Raw genomic sequence first — 16,416 nt, forward strand, 5'->3', positions numbered from 1 at the left:
CCCTTCCTCTTCTCAAAAAAAGAAAAAAAAGAAAAAAAAAGGGAAACCCTTCCTTATAGTTTGATTTTCTATATTTTCTATTATACTATAGAAGATGCAATCTTGCTAATTCACTTGATTTTTAGTAGCCAAAACTACCTTTTTCATATACCTCCTACTTTCAAATGTTTGTTTGGAAAAGTTCGAGTCCAGCTTGGATCATGATCATCTTTGCCACAACTTTGTATTTATTATTATTATTTTTTTGGTAATATGGGAATATTATAAGACAATAAGAAGCAGCTAGAGAAGCTGTATCAGTGCATAAACGGTTACAACCTAGACGGCTAGACCCATCAGGTCATCCATCAAAAGAGGTTGTAACTCCACAGGAGGAGTACTCAAAATGAGGAAGTCATTAGTCATGTTGTGTCTGAATAGCCTTTCTTGCTAGAGCATCAGCAGACGGGTTTACCTCCCTATAGCAGTGGCTCAGCTTCCACAAAGGAATTTGGTTCAACAGGTTCTGCAATCATCAACAATTGGTGCAAATTCAGCATAGCTATTTTCGTTATTAAACAGCAAAATAACCACAGTGCTAGCTAGCATCAATCTCAATTTCAATGGCTTGGATTTGCAGCAGGATACAGAGGGTGAGCCCATCTCTGATTGCCCATAGTTCAGTTTCAAGACTGTTTGCCCATCCTATAGCTCTAGTGAACCCCTTCACCCATCTTCCCAGGCAATCTCTAATTATGCCTCCCCCTCCTGCCATACCAGGGCAGCCAAGCACAACTTTGTGTTTGATATATTATGAATATGATTTAAACTATGAGCACGACTTCCATCATCATCATCTATATATATATATATAAAACCGAAGCCTCTGCTAGCACCACAATTTTCCACGTCAGCACAATTAAAAAAAAAATAAAAACATTATAACACCTCAAAACCCTAGCAACCTTACCCCTCTCTCAAGTTAAAAAATAAAACCCTAGCAATCTTACCCCTCTCTCAAGTTAAGAAATATAAAACCATAATTTCTGCAAACTCTCATTCTCAAAACATAAATATCAAATTCAACCCCTTTAATTTCTCTTTATATTTTTTAGGCTTCTATAGAGTTATAGTGAGTTATGCTGATTTTGTTTTTTGTGTATGTGTATATAGATGGTCATAATACTCCGGTATTCCAAGAGAAGTTTGTGTTTTCGTTAATTGAAGGTTTTAGAGAGATAAGTGCTGTAGTTTGGAAAAGCAATACAAAAGACGATTTCATTGGCAGCGGAAAGTAATTACTTTGTCTCATATTTTTGTTTTTTGAATTGATTTTGTGTGTTTTTTAGACCCTTTTGGATCAATTTTGTTAATTGGGTGTTTTTTTTTTTTTTTTTTTTTGATAGGGTCCAATTGGGGAAGGTTCTTTCAAAGGGCAACGACGACCGCACTTAGTGTCTGTATACTAATAGTGGGGGGTAAGTACTATAAATTACTAACCCTTTTAAGTGTATTAGTTAGAATTATTTTCAAATGATTGTACCAATAAAAGTGAATATGTATAAATTTTGTTTAACTATCCCGTGCATCGCACGGGTTAGCGACTAGTTATTATTATTCAAGAACGAGCGTTTTCCAATGCAATAGGTGACATTTGAGTTGAGGCAAAAGGACATGTGGGTTGTGAGTTTTGTGACCGACCCAACACTCTATTATGCCTCCAAAATTTAGGTCTGAAAGCAAATTACGCTATTGGTCCTCTATGTCTGCGTGTGCGAATTGTTGAAAAAAGTTTTTCATTATTTTGTCTCCGCTTTTTTGCATATATATATATAATATTCTAGCTTTTAGATAATTTGAAATAAATTAGCTTTTAGCTTTATGTAACATATTTAAAATAAAAGTTACAAAAAATTATATCTTTTGATAAATATTATGCAAATAAGCAATTGGAAATAAACAATTCCACGCTACGTAGTTTTGTTGATTTAACCTGCTTGGTAATCATAGAAGCCTTGTAAGAAAAAAATTATTTAAAAAAAAAAAAAAAAAAAAAAACGGAAAACAAAAACAAACAAACCTTGGGTATGACGATATACTAAATAACAGGAATTTTTGTCTCCATAAAATATTCCTTCGAGATATCATTTATCAATATGAATGGTAATGGCTGATGCCTGACATGCTTAAAATTTCAATGTCCAAAGCAATTTGAGCTATGGCAATAAAAGGTTTTCACCATGTCGTTATGGATGGATATTCTATTAATTCACCATGCCAAAACTTTAAAGTAATTGTACTAATTTTCTTTTTAGAAAAGAGGCAACCTTTTTTTTTTTTTTTTTTTTAACTTTTTTTAACTTTTCATGTTTAGCATATTTCCTTGTGTTTTCGTTACTTAATAAGAAAACTAAAGTCTTCATTTATTTGATGAGTAAAGTGTACGACAGAAAAACATTTAAAATGTCCACTTCTCATTTAGATGTTCATAAATAAATAAATAAAGAGGGGAAAAAATTGAGGATTATGTCATACAAGCGAAAAAAAAAAAACTAAGAAAAAAAGAAACAAAATGAATTTGCCCAATCAAAAAAGGTCATTTTATTTCTTTTATAGAGTTCCTAAGATTCTCAAAATCATAACCATTTAAATGGCATTGGACAAAGCAAGAGAAGTCCATGTAATTTATGTTCATTTAAATGGTTATGTTCATAGGACAAGTCCATCAGAATTTATCGCATTGGACAAAGCAAGAGAAGAAGCAGAGTGGCTTCGTCATTTCCTAGAGGATATGCCAATGTGGATGAAACCTGTGCCCTCTATTTGTATACATTGTGATAGCAAATCAGCTATTGGTAGGGCACAAAGTCATATGTACAATGGTAAGTCTCGACATATATGTCGAAGACATAATACCGTGAGGTAGTTGCTCTCTAATGGAATTATTTCCATTGACTTTATACAGTCGAAAGAGAATATAGCGGATCCGTTAACCAAAAGTTTGAGTAGAGAGCAAGTAAACTGCTCATCAAGGGGAATGGGGTTAAAGCCTATTATTTAAAAGTCTTCGGGATGGCAACCCAACCTAGCTAACTGGAGATCCCAAAATCTAGGTTCAAAGGGACAACCGAATCGTGGAGACTATTTTTTATCACTATGGAGATAACATCTCCCTCCCATTCCTATGATGAAATAGTGATGCCTATAAGCGATGTTCAGGATAAGCTTTGCTTTTAATGATTCTTATATCTTGGAATTCCGAGTGGGGTATAGCGGGATACTCTTAATAAGAATCACCTATATGAGTGTGAGGTGGGCCTGCTTCCATGAGAGTTTTTAAGGCTAAATTCCCTAGAGTATTTCATGAATTTACTAGGATATGTTCAGGGCCGAAATGAACACAACTATAAGAATCGAAAAATGTCCGAAAAGGAGCTGTTTGAATTCTATTGTCTTGTTATACATAAACAGCTGAACAGTTCAAGACATCATGTTCACTGGTTAGCTAGTATATCCAATAGTCTTTCACAAAGGAAAGTTCAAAGCCACAAGCTACTTCTCCCGATACAGTAACTTTTCTTCTACTCTCTCTGTGTCTGCATTGTCATTTGCATTGTGCTTTATCAATTTCTATTCATGTGGGGGATTGTTGGAAAAATAGTAGCATGGAGTGAATAAGAAATTGATGTGTTCTATATTCACTTAAAGATGTTATTATAAGTAGTGAAAATCCTTGAGTCCCACATTGGAAATAATAGAAAATATAAGCTTTAGGCTGGATATTGGGTTAGGCTTTAGGCATGTGTGGATTAGGCCCACTTATCCAATTATTAATAATATTTTATTATTTTATTATTGAGTCAAAGTCTGTGCACAGCAGTAATCTCTAAAACAGTATTTCAGTTTGAAGTCACGTATAGTTTCATTGTCCCTCATTCATAAAAAAAAAAAAAAAAAAAAAAAAAAAAAAAAAAAAAAAAAAACTTTTTTTCTTAGAAAACTCTCCCAGTGAGATTTTTTTTCATTCGTGTCAAAGAGAGAGAAAGAGGCATTGAGTAGTTCGTAGAGCATGACCCTAAGTGCTTCATCTTTGTGCTGTTTGATCATTTTATCCTGGGAGGCAGACATCCACGAGTCTCAAAGCACCACAGAGAAAGTGTGAGGGGCGAAATCTGCTTTAAAGAGATTGTGTAAAACACAAGACTTGATCTCATTGTTCATCCTTTCAAGCATCTGGTCTTTGAGTCTTTAATTGTTTGCAGATTTCTTATTATTCATATTCAGTATTTGTCTATTACTTTTGTCTATCATATCTATTTTGTGTTATTGTTTAATTTTAGATACGTGTTTTGTTCATTTTACTTTATCACATCAGTAAATTGTTGAAATATACCCAACATTTGTCTATAACATCGTCAATATGATAGGTTGCCTCTCCGGTTCATCTCTAATACAGTAATACCCAAAATTTCCATTCCAGAGGAACGTCACAACAAATAATAGAGCAACAGAACCAACCAAAAACAGAGAGAAGCTGACCCAATTAAAGCCAGCAAATCAAGAGAAGAAAATAGACAAGCAATATCAGAATACTCATTTAATCTCTTAGTATTTTCATCAAATAATTTGCTCTCCATACTACATGCTCATTCACTTCATATTCTCCCCACATTCAAACACACACAATATTTCAACTAATACACAATGTACAAGCTACAGTCCCATCCACGTATACACAAAAAAAATACACACCCACGCATATCACAAACCCATATACACAGGCCTACGCTCTACACAACCAACACATACCCAAATGTGAATTAACAAACCCACACCCGTGTTCATGATGTGCCTCCAAATATCCACGCGCAGCCACATTATCACCCACTCCAATCTTCGATTGTTAGACCTCCACCTTCATAAATCTCTTTTCCACGTGCCATATAGATCCTTCATGGGCCTCGGATCGAAGAGTGAAAGTTTGAGGTTATGGGTTAAAGGGGTTTGAGCTTAGAAATCAAAGGAGAGAGCGAGATAGAGAAAGAAGTATTTGAGAGTTACTCTAAAATAAACTCTACATTCTCTAAATTGTAAGTTCTAACTTCTCTCCATAGCTTTTGAGTGAAGTTATAGTGTACCTTTGTGTTAGAACTCATTTCCCTTTCCCTTGTGTGTGTTTGTTTCTCAAAAAAAAAAAAAAATTATTTTTTATTATTATAAAAGAATTAAAATTTTCTTAAAATAGTGTATATTTTTAGGGGTAAATAGCACTTTCCATGATCAATGTTACCTATTAGATTAAAATGTAGTAATATCTTCTCTTTATCTTTCAATAACGTACACTTTTTCCCCTTCCCTGAAATTTTTCATCAAATTAACAATAAATTATTATTTTTTAAATGGCTGGTCAAATTATGCCAAAAATTTAAGCTTTAAGGAAATTATAATTTAATCCTTTAACTATAATTCTAAAAATTGTGGCCTATGCAAATTGATCCTAATGTAGTTACAAAGCTTCAAACCAAGTCCCTAACTGACAATGAGGAGGAAAACACTAAGATCGCTAACGAAATACGATGAAGAAAATTGAGGAATGCCGTTTGAGTTTGATAGGGAGTTTCCTCGCCAAAAAACCCTACAACAGACGAGCGGTAAAAGCAACTACTAGCAGAGCATGGAGCCAGAAAGAACGCTCATGAAAATCATTGAAGTGGGGGACAGTCTATTCTTGTTCAAGTTCTGGTAGATGAGAGAGCTGTCACAAGATTGCAACGGGGTCTGTGGAATTTTGATAATAAACTTCTCAGCGAATGGGAGAAGGGGATTGATTTTGGCCTCTTCGGTAGTGCCATAATAAATCCCCATGAAGATTTTAGAGGGTAAAAAAATAGGGAAGTGATTCAATGAAGTTGGAGTTTAGAGAATTTTTTTTTTTTTTTTTTTTTCTCGCTTTATGTTATTACACAGTACACATCAAAAGAGAAAAAAAAAAGGAGAGGTAACCAGAAGCAGACAATTGGAGAAGATAGAGACGACATTTTTGTGACTAACAATAGATATATGAGTTTGTTTGAGAAATACCAAGTTGGAGAATGATACATGTAGCAAGAGTAGCATTTATTACACAAATTATTTAACACAGTGGGTAAGAGCAATGATGGGCTATAACAGATTTCCTTCTTAGGTGAAGATAAGAAAAAAATATTTTGTATAAAATGATATCGTGTCATCCGTATCAAAATTCAATAAATAACAGATATGTGTACAAAAATAACTATCCACTGAAATGTCTTTCAATTATTAATAAGGTAGTTATTTTTTGTTGACATGTCTTATACTTATTGAATTTTAATATCACTAACATGGTATCATTTGATATTAAATACCTTCGTGAAGATAAGAGGGAAAAGGAAAATTAGTTAACCATGAGATGGCTGACTAAACTGGTTGGAGAAAGATACATCCACACTACATATTTTTTCACAAATATCAGAAGAAAGATACATCAGGCAAGAGCGACTATATTCAATGAAAGATACGTACATAGCTGATAGCTGCTATTGGATTACGAGCAGAGCAAATAGAAAGTGGTCCATGGATGCCCCAGCTCCAATACATCATTGACATAGAACCAATGAGCTTGCATAAGGGAATGACCAGACTAATTTTGATTAGGGAATTTTTCGAGTGCTCAGCAATCCTATATGTCAATCTGAACAAATATTTCATCCAAATAGCCAGGACGACCGTCGCTCCACTCCAATGCTTCCCACCAACTCCTCTCACCCTTTATCTTCTTCAAATCTTGACTAGAGATTTCATCAATCAATGGATTCTTAAGATCTGGGCAATTATAAAAACTCAACCATTCTAACTTTGGAGCAATGTGTAAACCACTAGAGATGCTAACTAATGCAGGCATGTAATGAAGTGAAATTCTTTTCAAATTTGGGAGAAAAAAAGAGGTTCTATCCCCAGCAGGGATTTCACAGCTTACTACGCTTTTGATGGAGGGGCAGTCTTCAACTTTGAGCTCTTCTAAGTTGCATAGGTTACCAAGCAACCCTTGTGTGAAAATAGTGGTCAACTGGGGACATGTGCGCAATGTCAAGAACTTAAGAAGAAATAAAGAATTCTGCTGCACTAAACCCTCCCATATGCTCCTTAAACTCTTCATATAATATATATACAGGTATTCAAGTGATCCAAAAATATTTCTTTCAGCATCATATGAACTAGATACTATTTCACTGATATCATCTTCTCCATAAGCATCTGCTGCATCTACAATCACTTGAAGCTCATTACATTCCCCCACGACACAGCATTTTAGTTGCTTCATATTTCTAATCCCAAAATCAGATAGCTTCTTAATAGTCGCATGCCTGTCCAAGAAAAATGCAGTCACATGTTGGAGAACATTCTTAATATCCCTAGGGACACCCACACCGTTTATGTATTTCAAGCATCTCTCCCATCGTTCCAGCTCAAACTCAACATCAGGAGGGACTCGAGACATAATGCGTTGGACATGGTGACCAACAGTAAATCCAAAATGTGATAATGATGGGCTATTCCACTGAAAGTGCCTTAAAAGATCCACCTTTGGAAAATAGAATTTAAGAGTTTCCAACCTCTTTAAGGTACATACTTCATGAACAATATCTTCCACACATGCATACCACCGCTTGTCATCTGGATTCACATCAAGATTCAACTCCTCTAACTGAGACAATGAACAAATTACCCCACAAGGAACCACTGCATTTGATTCCATGTCTCTCCTACCATCACTCGTACATCCATAAAATGAAACTTCCAAACACGTCAGATTAGTTAACTTCTTAATCTCCTCAGGTAAATCCATAATCTTTGCCCCTCCAAGATCAAGAACCTCAAGCTGCTCGAGATCTCCAACTTTTGGCGACAACATCATGAGACGATGACAATCATTTAGAAAGAGTCTTTTGAGGCTTACCAATCTGACAACGGAATCAGGCAATGACTTGATACCAGTTCTGGATAAGTTCAGGATTTGAAGGGCTGGCATGTAATCGAAAAATGAGGGAGGAATCGTTCTCAATTTGTAGTTTCTTGGAAGGAACAAAGCTGACAGATTGGGGCACCTTGGGTTCTCAGGTAAAACGGACAACTCATTGTCCATAAAGTAAATCTCTTTGGAGTTATTCCAATCCTCATCCTTAGGCGACATAGTTAATCCTAAACCACCCTGCCTAAGAAATAATCCATGTTGCTCACGTGCTTCCGGTTCCATCTCAACTCCTTCAATTTGAGATTCCATTTGCCCACTAGATTTAAGAATTTTAACTGCTCCAACATCAAACTCCACTCCTTGAGTACTTATTGCTTGCGGTTGCATTTCCTCAACCTGTATACACCCTAGTTGTCTTGTTAGTGAAGCTTCGTTCCCAATTTCTTCAATCTTGGAATCCATCTGTCCACTAAATTTAACCATATTAACTGCTTCAACATCAAACATTACTCCTTGAGGTTTCAGAGTACTTGATGCTTGCATTTCGTCAACCAGTATACCCCCTGGCTGTCTTGTTTGTGAAACTTCGTTCCCAATTTCTTCAATTTCAAATTTCTTTTGTTCACTTGAATCAGTTATCTCAACTGCTTTTACATCGAACACCGTAACATGAGGCTCTGGCGTTATTTGTTTTTCACTTTTATCTTCTACAAAACAAAAAAACGAAAAGGATTTCAAGTTAATTAATTTATACTTCATGTGCAGTTTTTACAAAGAAAATAATTTTAATAGATTATCAACAACAAATTGTTTTCTAATTAGTCAAACTAGCATGTAGTCCGTGCTAACGCACGGAATTATTAACAATTATGATGATAAGATGTTTATCTTAGTAGATTCAATTTCCACATTGAGCATTATGAATGGAAGTAACTTAACACCAACATTTAAAAATCAAATTGGACACATAGCACAAAATTAAACTACAATTAGAAATTAATTTGATTCAATTTGAATTCTAAAATTAAACTTCAACTTAATATAATATATATGATTATATTTTTGTCACTTTTAACAAATTAACAAAATCTTAATCCAAACACACTAAAAAGTATTAAAAAATAAGAACTAATCATTGAGCTTGGAATCTTCTTGGAGGCGCCAATGAAGTGCTAATGTATGAGAGTGTGAAGCAAGGAAGAGTGGGATTGAACATTGTGTTTGAACCCGGCCTTTCTCTAAAAAATCCGTAAGGAGGAGGAGAGGGCAGTGTGTGGATCTAGTTGGTAGAGGTTGAGAGAGGAGGAGACATGGGATGAAGATATGGAATTAGGAGGAGATGATGTTTTACTTTTATAGTCTTTCTCGTTGGACTCCTTGGTTCTGGTTGTGAGATTAGAAGAGCTCCAGACTCTATTGAGATCACCCATAAAAGTGTGCAGGTGAGATGTTCTTGCTTAGGCCAATGAGTATTATTATTGTGGTTTTCTTGGCTTCCGTGTTAAATGTTAATGCATCATTTATTTGGGCACAAAAATTAGAAAATTTAGATAAGATACATGACACAAAATTGGAGTCCAATTTATAATCTCCATGAAAGTGTGCAGGTAAGATGTTTTTACTTAGGCCAATGAGCATTATTATTGTGGTTTTATTGGCTTCCGTGTTAAATGTTAATGCATCATTTATTTGGTCACAAAAATTAGAAAATTTAGATAAGATACATGACAGTGATGACACAAAATTGAAGTCAAATTTATAATCTAATTAAATTTTTTTTTGAGTTTTGGTTAGGACAAGTGGCACAAAATTGAGAATCCAATTGAAATCTAATTGGATTTTCTCTCTGCTTCACCTATTATTATATATATAGATTAATCATTATTAAGTAACGATTGATATGACATTTTGTTTGTTTGCAAAGCATCTTCGTGGATATGTTTTGATTTGGTATATTTTTATGGATGTATTGATATAAGAATTGTATTCAAGATGAGTGATTATGATCATACTTTGTATACTTCAAGAGAGATAGACTAATTTGGGATTAGGATAACATTAATCTATATATTACTAAAAGCTGAAACGTAACGTTTAATGCTGCTGCTCTTACGTTGCGCCACATCAACTGCCACGTCATTTTTTTTTTTAATAAATATAATTTTTCCTACAATTTTAAAATGGTTTTTTACAATTTCCAGTCCTATAAATGCAATCCACTACTTATTTATTTACTTCGACTATCATCCTATAATAAATCCAGCCCACTACTTATTTATTTACTTCCACTATCACCCTATAATAAATTCGTATAATTAATCCAGTCCACCTCTTATTTATTTAGTTCCACTATCAAGTCCAACCCAAAACCCTTTTAGTTCAGCTTTAGGGTTTTGTGTGAGTCTTTTCAGCTTAAAGGAAAGGAAAAAAAAAAAAAAAAAAAAAAAAAAAAAAAAAACACAACGTTGAAGCCTTTCAAGCTTTAGGGTTTTTTTTTTTTTTTTTTTTTCAAATTTTCCTATAATTTTTTTTAACATTTATTTTTTTAATATTTACCATTTTCCAACATTTCTCTCTCCCTTACCATTTCATCTCCCCACTACTTCTTCAATCTTTCTCTCTCCCTTACCTTTTCATCTCCCTACTATTCTCTACATTAATATCATTCTTCATTTTTCCCTTCATCTTCTTTTATTTTTGTCTCTTCTTATTCATACCCTCTTACTATAAATTTGTCACTATCTCTTCTATTCTATACATAGTTTTCCCTCAGGAAAAAAATGGTTCTCTCTCTCTCTAAATTTTTTGGTGGATTTATTTATTTATTTTTCTTGCATCTCTACTTTAGGTTGATAATTATTTATATTCTTTAAAACTCTATTTTGGGTTAATGCGATATAGTTTTGTTTTTTAAATTGTTGTTGTTGTTGTTGTTTTTTTTTTTTTTTTTTTTTAATTCTCTTTGATTGTTAAATGTTATCCTATTGTGTTCTAAAGAATTAAATATAGCATATAAAAATGTAATATTATTCTATTGCATAGCATGATTTGGATAATTTGGAATTTATTCTATTACATAGCATGATTTTTTATAGTGCTCAATTTAGATGTTAAACTATGAGACTTTACTAATTTTTGTTTATTTTCTAATCCTTTGTGGTGGACAATGTACTCTTAATAGTTGTATTAGAAGTACTATATAATGCCATTCATTTAAAGATAAGCAAAGATTAGCCAAACGAAAATAATTGGATAGGTGACAAATTTTAACTTTTGCAATTTTATTTTTATTATTATTATTTTATAACAATGCTTGTATAGAAATTTAATTCTTAAATTGTGCTAATAATTGTTTATTTGATAATATGTTTTGGGTGGCTGAAATTATAATTTCTACAAAAAAAAAATAACCTTAATAGATTATCAAAAACAAAATTTTATCCTAATATTGGTTCAATTAATCATTGTTAAGTTTTATTAATTTTTTTTAGTTTACGTTTTTTTGGTGTTTTGGATTGTTCTTATATTACATTTATGATTGTTCCTATAATAAATAAAAATATAATTACGAAATACATTACTCATTATTAGATTAGTTTAAATCGTAATTTTTTTTTAATAAAACTACTATAAAAATAATTATCACGCGCAACGTGCGGGTTCGCGGCTAGTTAAAATAAAAGGCTACAAGTTGAAATATTGAATGGTGGGAAAACTAGTACAAAAAAGTGTCTTTACATATATTTGTGCTCAATGTATTCAAAAGAGATGGAGTTGATTAATAAATTATTGAATATTTTGAGTATAGAGACAAGTTGACTCATAGGTTCCTTCTTCTTCTTGTGGTATTGTTCATATAACCCCTAAACACCATAAAAACCTCTCTTTTACCAATCAAAACCCTAAAATCTCAAATATTTAATTATATTATGTTAGGGTCATATTTTGTTGTAATTGGCTAATCTTTTGACAAAATGCATTTTACTTGTAATTGGGTAGATCTAAAATAGGTTTAGTACTTTAAGAAACATGTTGTTCAAGTCAAGTATTAAAGTCATGAAGATTGGTCCAAGAAACAAGTGAAGAAAAGCTGTTCATTAAGTCTTGACAGATAGCTCGACAGATGCCTACTATCGAGACTTAATGTGAAGCTCGATAGATAGTCCGACAGCAGTTTAATCTATCAAGAATTACGATTTCAGAATTTTCAGCTCTGAAATTTGGCCCAATCTTGAATATTTTTTGGGGTTTCTTTTTTCACAACCCAAGATATATATAAATCTTATTTTAAAGGCCGTCATATATGGATATAGAGACTAAGAGACTTATGTTCTCTGTGTGAAGCTACTGCGTTTGTACGTTATAGGGTTTTGTAATCGAATGCTTCCAGATCTTCATTGTTGATGAAATGAAGAATTTTGCAGCCAACAACATTTGTTCAAGTTATTAAAGTTAGTCACGTACTTGGGATCCATGCAAAGGGCTAGTCATAAATTGAAGGTTTGTGCATTAAGGGAAAGAAGGCTAGTACAAGATCAAGTCCAATTGAATATTGGAGCGAAGGTTCAACTGTAAGTTGGTATTTCGGGATAGGCCAAGGGTAGTTGGTGAGATTTCTTATATTTGTAATCACTTGATTATTGATTAGTGGATTTTTAGGAGTGATGACCTTTAAATCATCCGATAGAGTTTTTGCCTTACGAGGTTTTCCCTATTTATCAATAAATCATCGTGTCTAATTTATTTTTCACTGCATTTAGTATTTTTGGTAATTTGTTGGTGCCTCCATAATTTGCATGTAATTTGACCTAATTAATCAATTTAGGTAATTGAATTAATTAACCAGTATCAAGCTATCTTAACCCAACATACTAAATAGCCATCAAATAACTCATAAAACCATCTTTTAATTCCTAACACAACCTCATAACTAATTTTTTAATGGGTTTGGCTTACTTCAAGTATTTTTTTTAACTGGACATGTTCTTTTGTTTTAAATATATAATGACAAGTGTGAGTTTTGATTTCCACATTTTATAAAGTTGGTGGATGATGTGGATGTCTCTCATTAAAATAAAAGGATATTCTAGTTAAAAATGTACTAGAGGTAAACCAAACCCCCTTTCGACAACTCTAAATCCTATTTCCATAAATCTTCCTTAATAACCCACCACATGTAAACAAATTCCCCTATTTGTCCCCCGTCACTATCTCAAACTCTCAATTTAATTCCTATTTATCTTTAATTTTCATGGCATATGTATTGGCATAATTTATGTGAATTATATATGTAATTATGAATATTTATGTGAATTTTATCAATGTGTTTGGGCGTGAAATTTGTGATATTCAATTAGATGCTTGAGTTGTAATTGATAATTCGTTGAGATTGTTGAGCAGTTCGTATATATGTTTTTTTAAAGGAGGTTATGATGTAGAAAAATTTATCACTTTTTGTACCAGCCAAATGCAGGAAATACGTTCAGATTTTCAGTTTCACAACCAAAAACCGAAAAATAAGCATTTTTCCTAACTAAAACCATTTTTCAATGGAAAAAAATTTATGTCAAAACAAACAAAATCTAAAGGTTGAAATTTTGCCGAAGCCATCAGATACCTACAATAGATTCAAAATTGCTGCACCAACTTTTCAGACTCAAATGTTTAATGTAATTCATTAGCACTGCTTCAAAAAAAAAAATGTAATTCATTAGCACTGGCTGGATCTTACAAGCCTCTTATTGTGCATTTCTCTACACAAGCATGAGACTTTCTTGGGAATTTTTTTTAAGACTTTCCAAAATAATAAGGGAATTATGAACATTTGTTTGGAACTCCAAACATAAGTCTATGTTTAGTGAATGAGCAATGATTATCACACATAATGTGTACATACACACATGTTGAAAATACAATTTTAATTAAAATTGTAAAATCATGTTTTACTTTCACCATTTCACAATTATAATTGAAATTGTGCACGAATTACAAGTTAGATACAACTAGCTATATGCAACAATAATTAACCTTAGCAACTAGGGGCATACCAAGATTGAATTTGATGCTACAAATTCTCAATTGCCCAAAAAGTGCCAATACACTTTCCTACCATGAAACTTAAATACCCTATACAGGATACAGATGCAACACAATAGGGACATGGGGATGGATCAAAAATATTTTGAAATTTGAAAATCTATAATTACACCCCCCCCCCCCCCCCCCCCCCCCCCCCCCCCCCAAAGCAATATACTGCAAGTTCGAGTTCATGAAACAGTCTCACTAGAAATTTGGGATAAGGATACCTACCAACCAACTCTTTCAATCCAGCTCCTCCAGTGACTCCTGAAAACTGTGACACAGTGGGTTGGACTTGCACAGCACCACCTTCTTCTAGATTATCCAAAGGTAATCTTTCATACGCAGCGTTTGCAAACGAAGCAACCATTAAAGCCACCGGACCCGAAGCAACCAAAGGACCAGCCACACTTCCCCCAACCACTTGTCCTTGTCCACCAGCCAAACATATCGACAACCCTCCGAGACCAGGCGGGGCAGGAGGTGGTAACAAGAATCCCGTCACGGAAAGAATCTCGAACCGACCATGTATTGTCACCGGACTATTCTCCGAAGGTTGTTTCAGCGTAACATTCACCACTAACCCAGATCCACTCAACACACAAACCCCTCTCTGTTTTTTCCTCGCGTAATTCGACAAGCTCTCGACAATGTCCGCTCCGTTCGACACCTCGACCACATGTGATCGAAGCTCGTTCGCACTCTCCCGTGTTACGATTATGGGTAGCTTCGGTTTGTTTTTAGATCCACATGGACGGCCACTTGGACGGCGTTTGAAATTTGTAGCGGCTGCATCGTAGTCAGACATGTGATCTCTTTCGTCTGTAGAGTCTGTGAAATCGGAGGGTTGGTGTTGAGGTGGGTTAGTAATAGAAGGAGGTCTCTGAGTTTGAGTCTGACTCTTAAGGTGCAGTTCAGGCTTGAGAAGGCAGTCAACGTAGCGAGCGGATCCAGCTTGACCTGGGTTTTGTTCATTATTATACTCCGCCATTGCCACACCTAGTCTCTCCCAACACTTGTTATTATTATTTGCCTGCTTCTTCTTGTTCTTCTTTTGAGATCTCTCTCTCTGTCTCTTTGATCTTAGTAGTTATAAGCAGACGATTGGTGAAGATAGGAAAATGCTGGAATCACAGAAAATGAAATAATTTTGTATCATAACTCAAGAATTGTGATTGGTGAAGGTGTCCCTACATAGCCTACATGTTGGGTGCACCGCACCATGGTCCAGCCCACTTGTCTTTCATGTTTCTTAACTTTTCTTCATTATGTACAAAAGTCAGCCTGAGTTATTGGGATTGGTTGGCTTAAGCGTGTTGGACACACTGAGAAGAAGAAGAGAAAAGAAACTAAGGGGCTGATGCATTAAGGCCATTCGGGCAATGACTTGAAGAAAGAGATTTTAGTTGAAGCTAAGTCAGAGAAAGTGGCTTGTATTTATTGTGATTTGATGTAAAGAGTGTGGAAGGAAGAAGAGAAGAAAAGATGAAAGAAATAAAAGGGAAGGGCCATTTGGCCATTTGGGGTAGAATGAAAGAGGGAAGTCCCAAAGTGCGAGGACTGGTGCAATCTTGAAGAATTACATCAATGAGAGCAAGCAAAAGAAAAAAGAAAAATAGAGAGGGTAAGAGAAAATATACAATGAGAAAGAGAGGAGTGAGTGAAAAGAAAAATAGAGTTTTTCTTTACTTAAGTTATATTTCTAAATATTGTAATCTCTATTTAATACAGTAAAATTATTCAAAATTTATCCTCTAGTTTTTTCCTTTAAGGAGAAACGGTTTTCACTTAAAATTTATTCAGAATCTATCCCGCTATGCTTTCTGAAATTTATTTACAGTTATATAGAATTTTTTCCAACACTACTACAGATATTTCTTCACCAATCACAACTTATTATGTAACAAATTGTGGCACAAAGTTACGCAATATTTGGTGGTCTTAACACAACTCGTGAAGATATGGTCAGTAGACATGATGATTTTGACTAGAAACAGTAAACAGGTATGGAGATGCTCATGCTAGTTATACGCAGACAATTGGTGAAGATAAGGACAAAGACATGATAATGTTGACTAAAAATAGTAAATAGGTATTACAGAATTATTGGGACGGTGGACCATTACAGAATTTTTTTTTTTTTTTTCCTTCACCACATGTGGCAAAATCCAATTATTGGAATGGTGGACCATGACAGAATTTTTTTTCTTGATGAAGATAAGGGAGGGTAGAAAAAGAAGTTAATCATTCAATAGTCGATGAGTAGTACCACTACCAATGAATCATTAATTGTCAAGAATTTTATTATAATTTAAATCGATTGATTGTGAAGTATTTTGTAATTTAAGACACTTCTTTGTTGGAAG

General features: G+C 33.9%; 1 protein-coding gene across 1 annotated transcript; it reads right to left on the minus strand.

Annotated features, from left to right (window-relative positions):
• Positions 1-6,392: 6,392 nt before the first annotated feature.
• Positions 6,393-15,218, minus strand: LOC126716066 (disease resistance protein At4g27190-like). Its single transcript, XM_050417013.1, has 2 exons — positions 14,282-15,218; positions 6,393-8,679 (listed from the first exon to the last, which is right to left on the minus strand). Exons 1-2 carry the CDS (start codon positions 15,039-15,041, stop codon positions 6,680-6,682), a joined length of 2,760 nt encoding a protein of 919 aa, XP_050272970.1. The 5' UTR covers positions 15,042-15,218; the 3' UTR covers positions 6,393-6,679.
• Positions 15,219-16,416: the final 1,198 nt, after the last annotated feature.

This window comes from Quercus robur, chromosome 2, assembly GCF_932294415.1.
Source record: "Quercus robur chromosome 2, dhQueRobu3.1, whole genome shotgun sequence".
In the NCBI taxonomy this organism is placed as follows: domain Eukaryota; kingdom Viridiplantae; phylum Streptophyta; class Magnoliopsida; order Fagales; family Fagaceae; genus Quercus; species Quercus robur.

Bases quoted from the DNA above. Each gene is read 5' to 3' on its own strand.
- LOC126716066 (XM_050417013.1), bottom strand. From the start codon at position 15,041: ATGGCGGAGTATAATAATGAACAAAACCCAGGTCAAGCTGGATCCGCT. The intron at 8,680-14,281 runs GTAGGTATCCTT...TTTGTTTTGTAG, and splicing joins TGGATTGAAAGAGTTGGTTG to AAGATAAAAGTGAAAAACAA.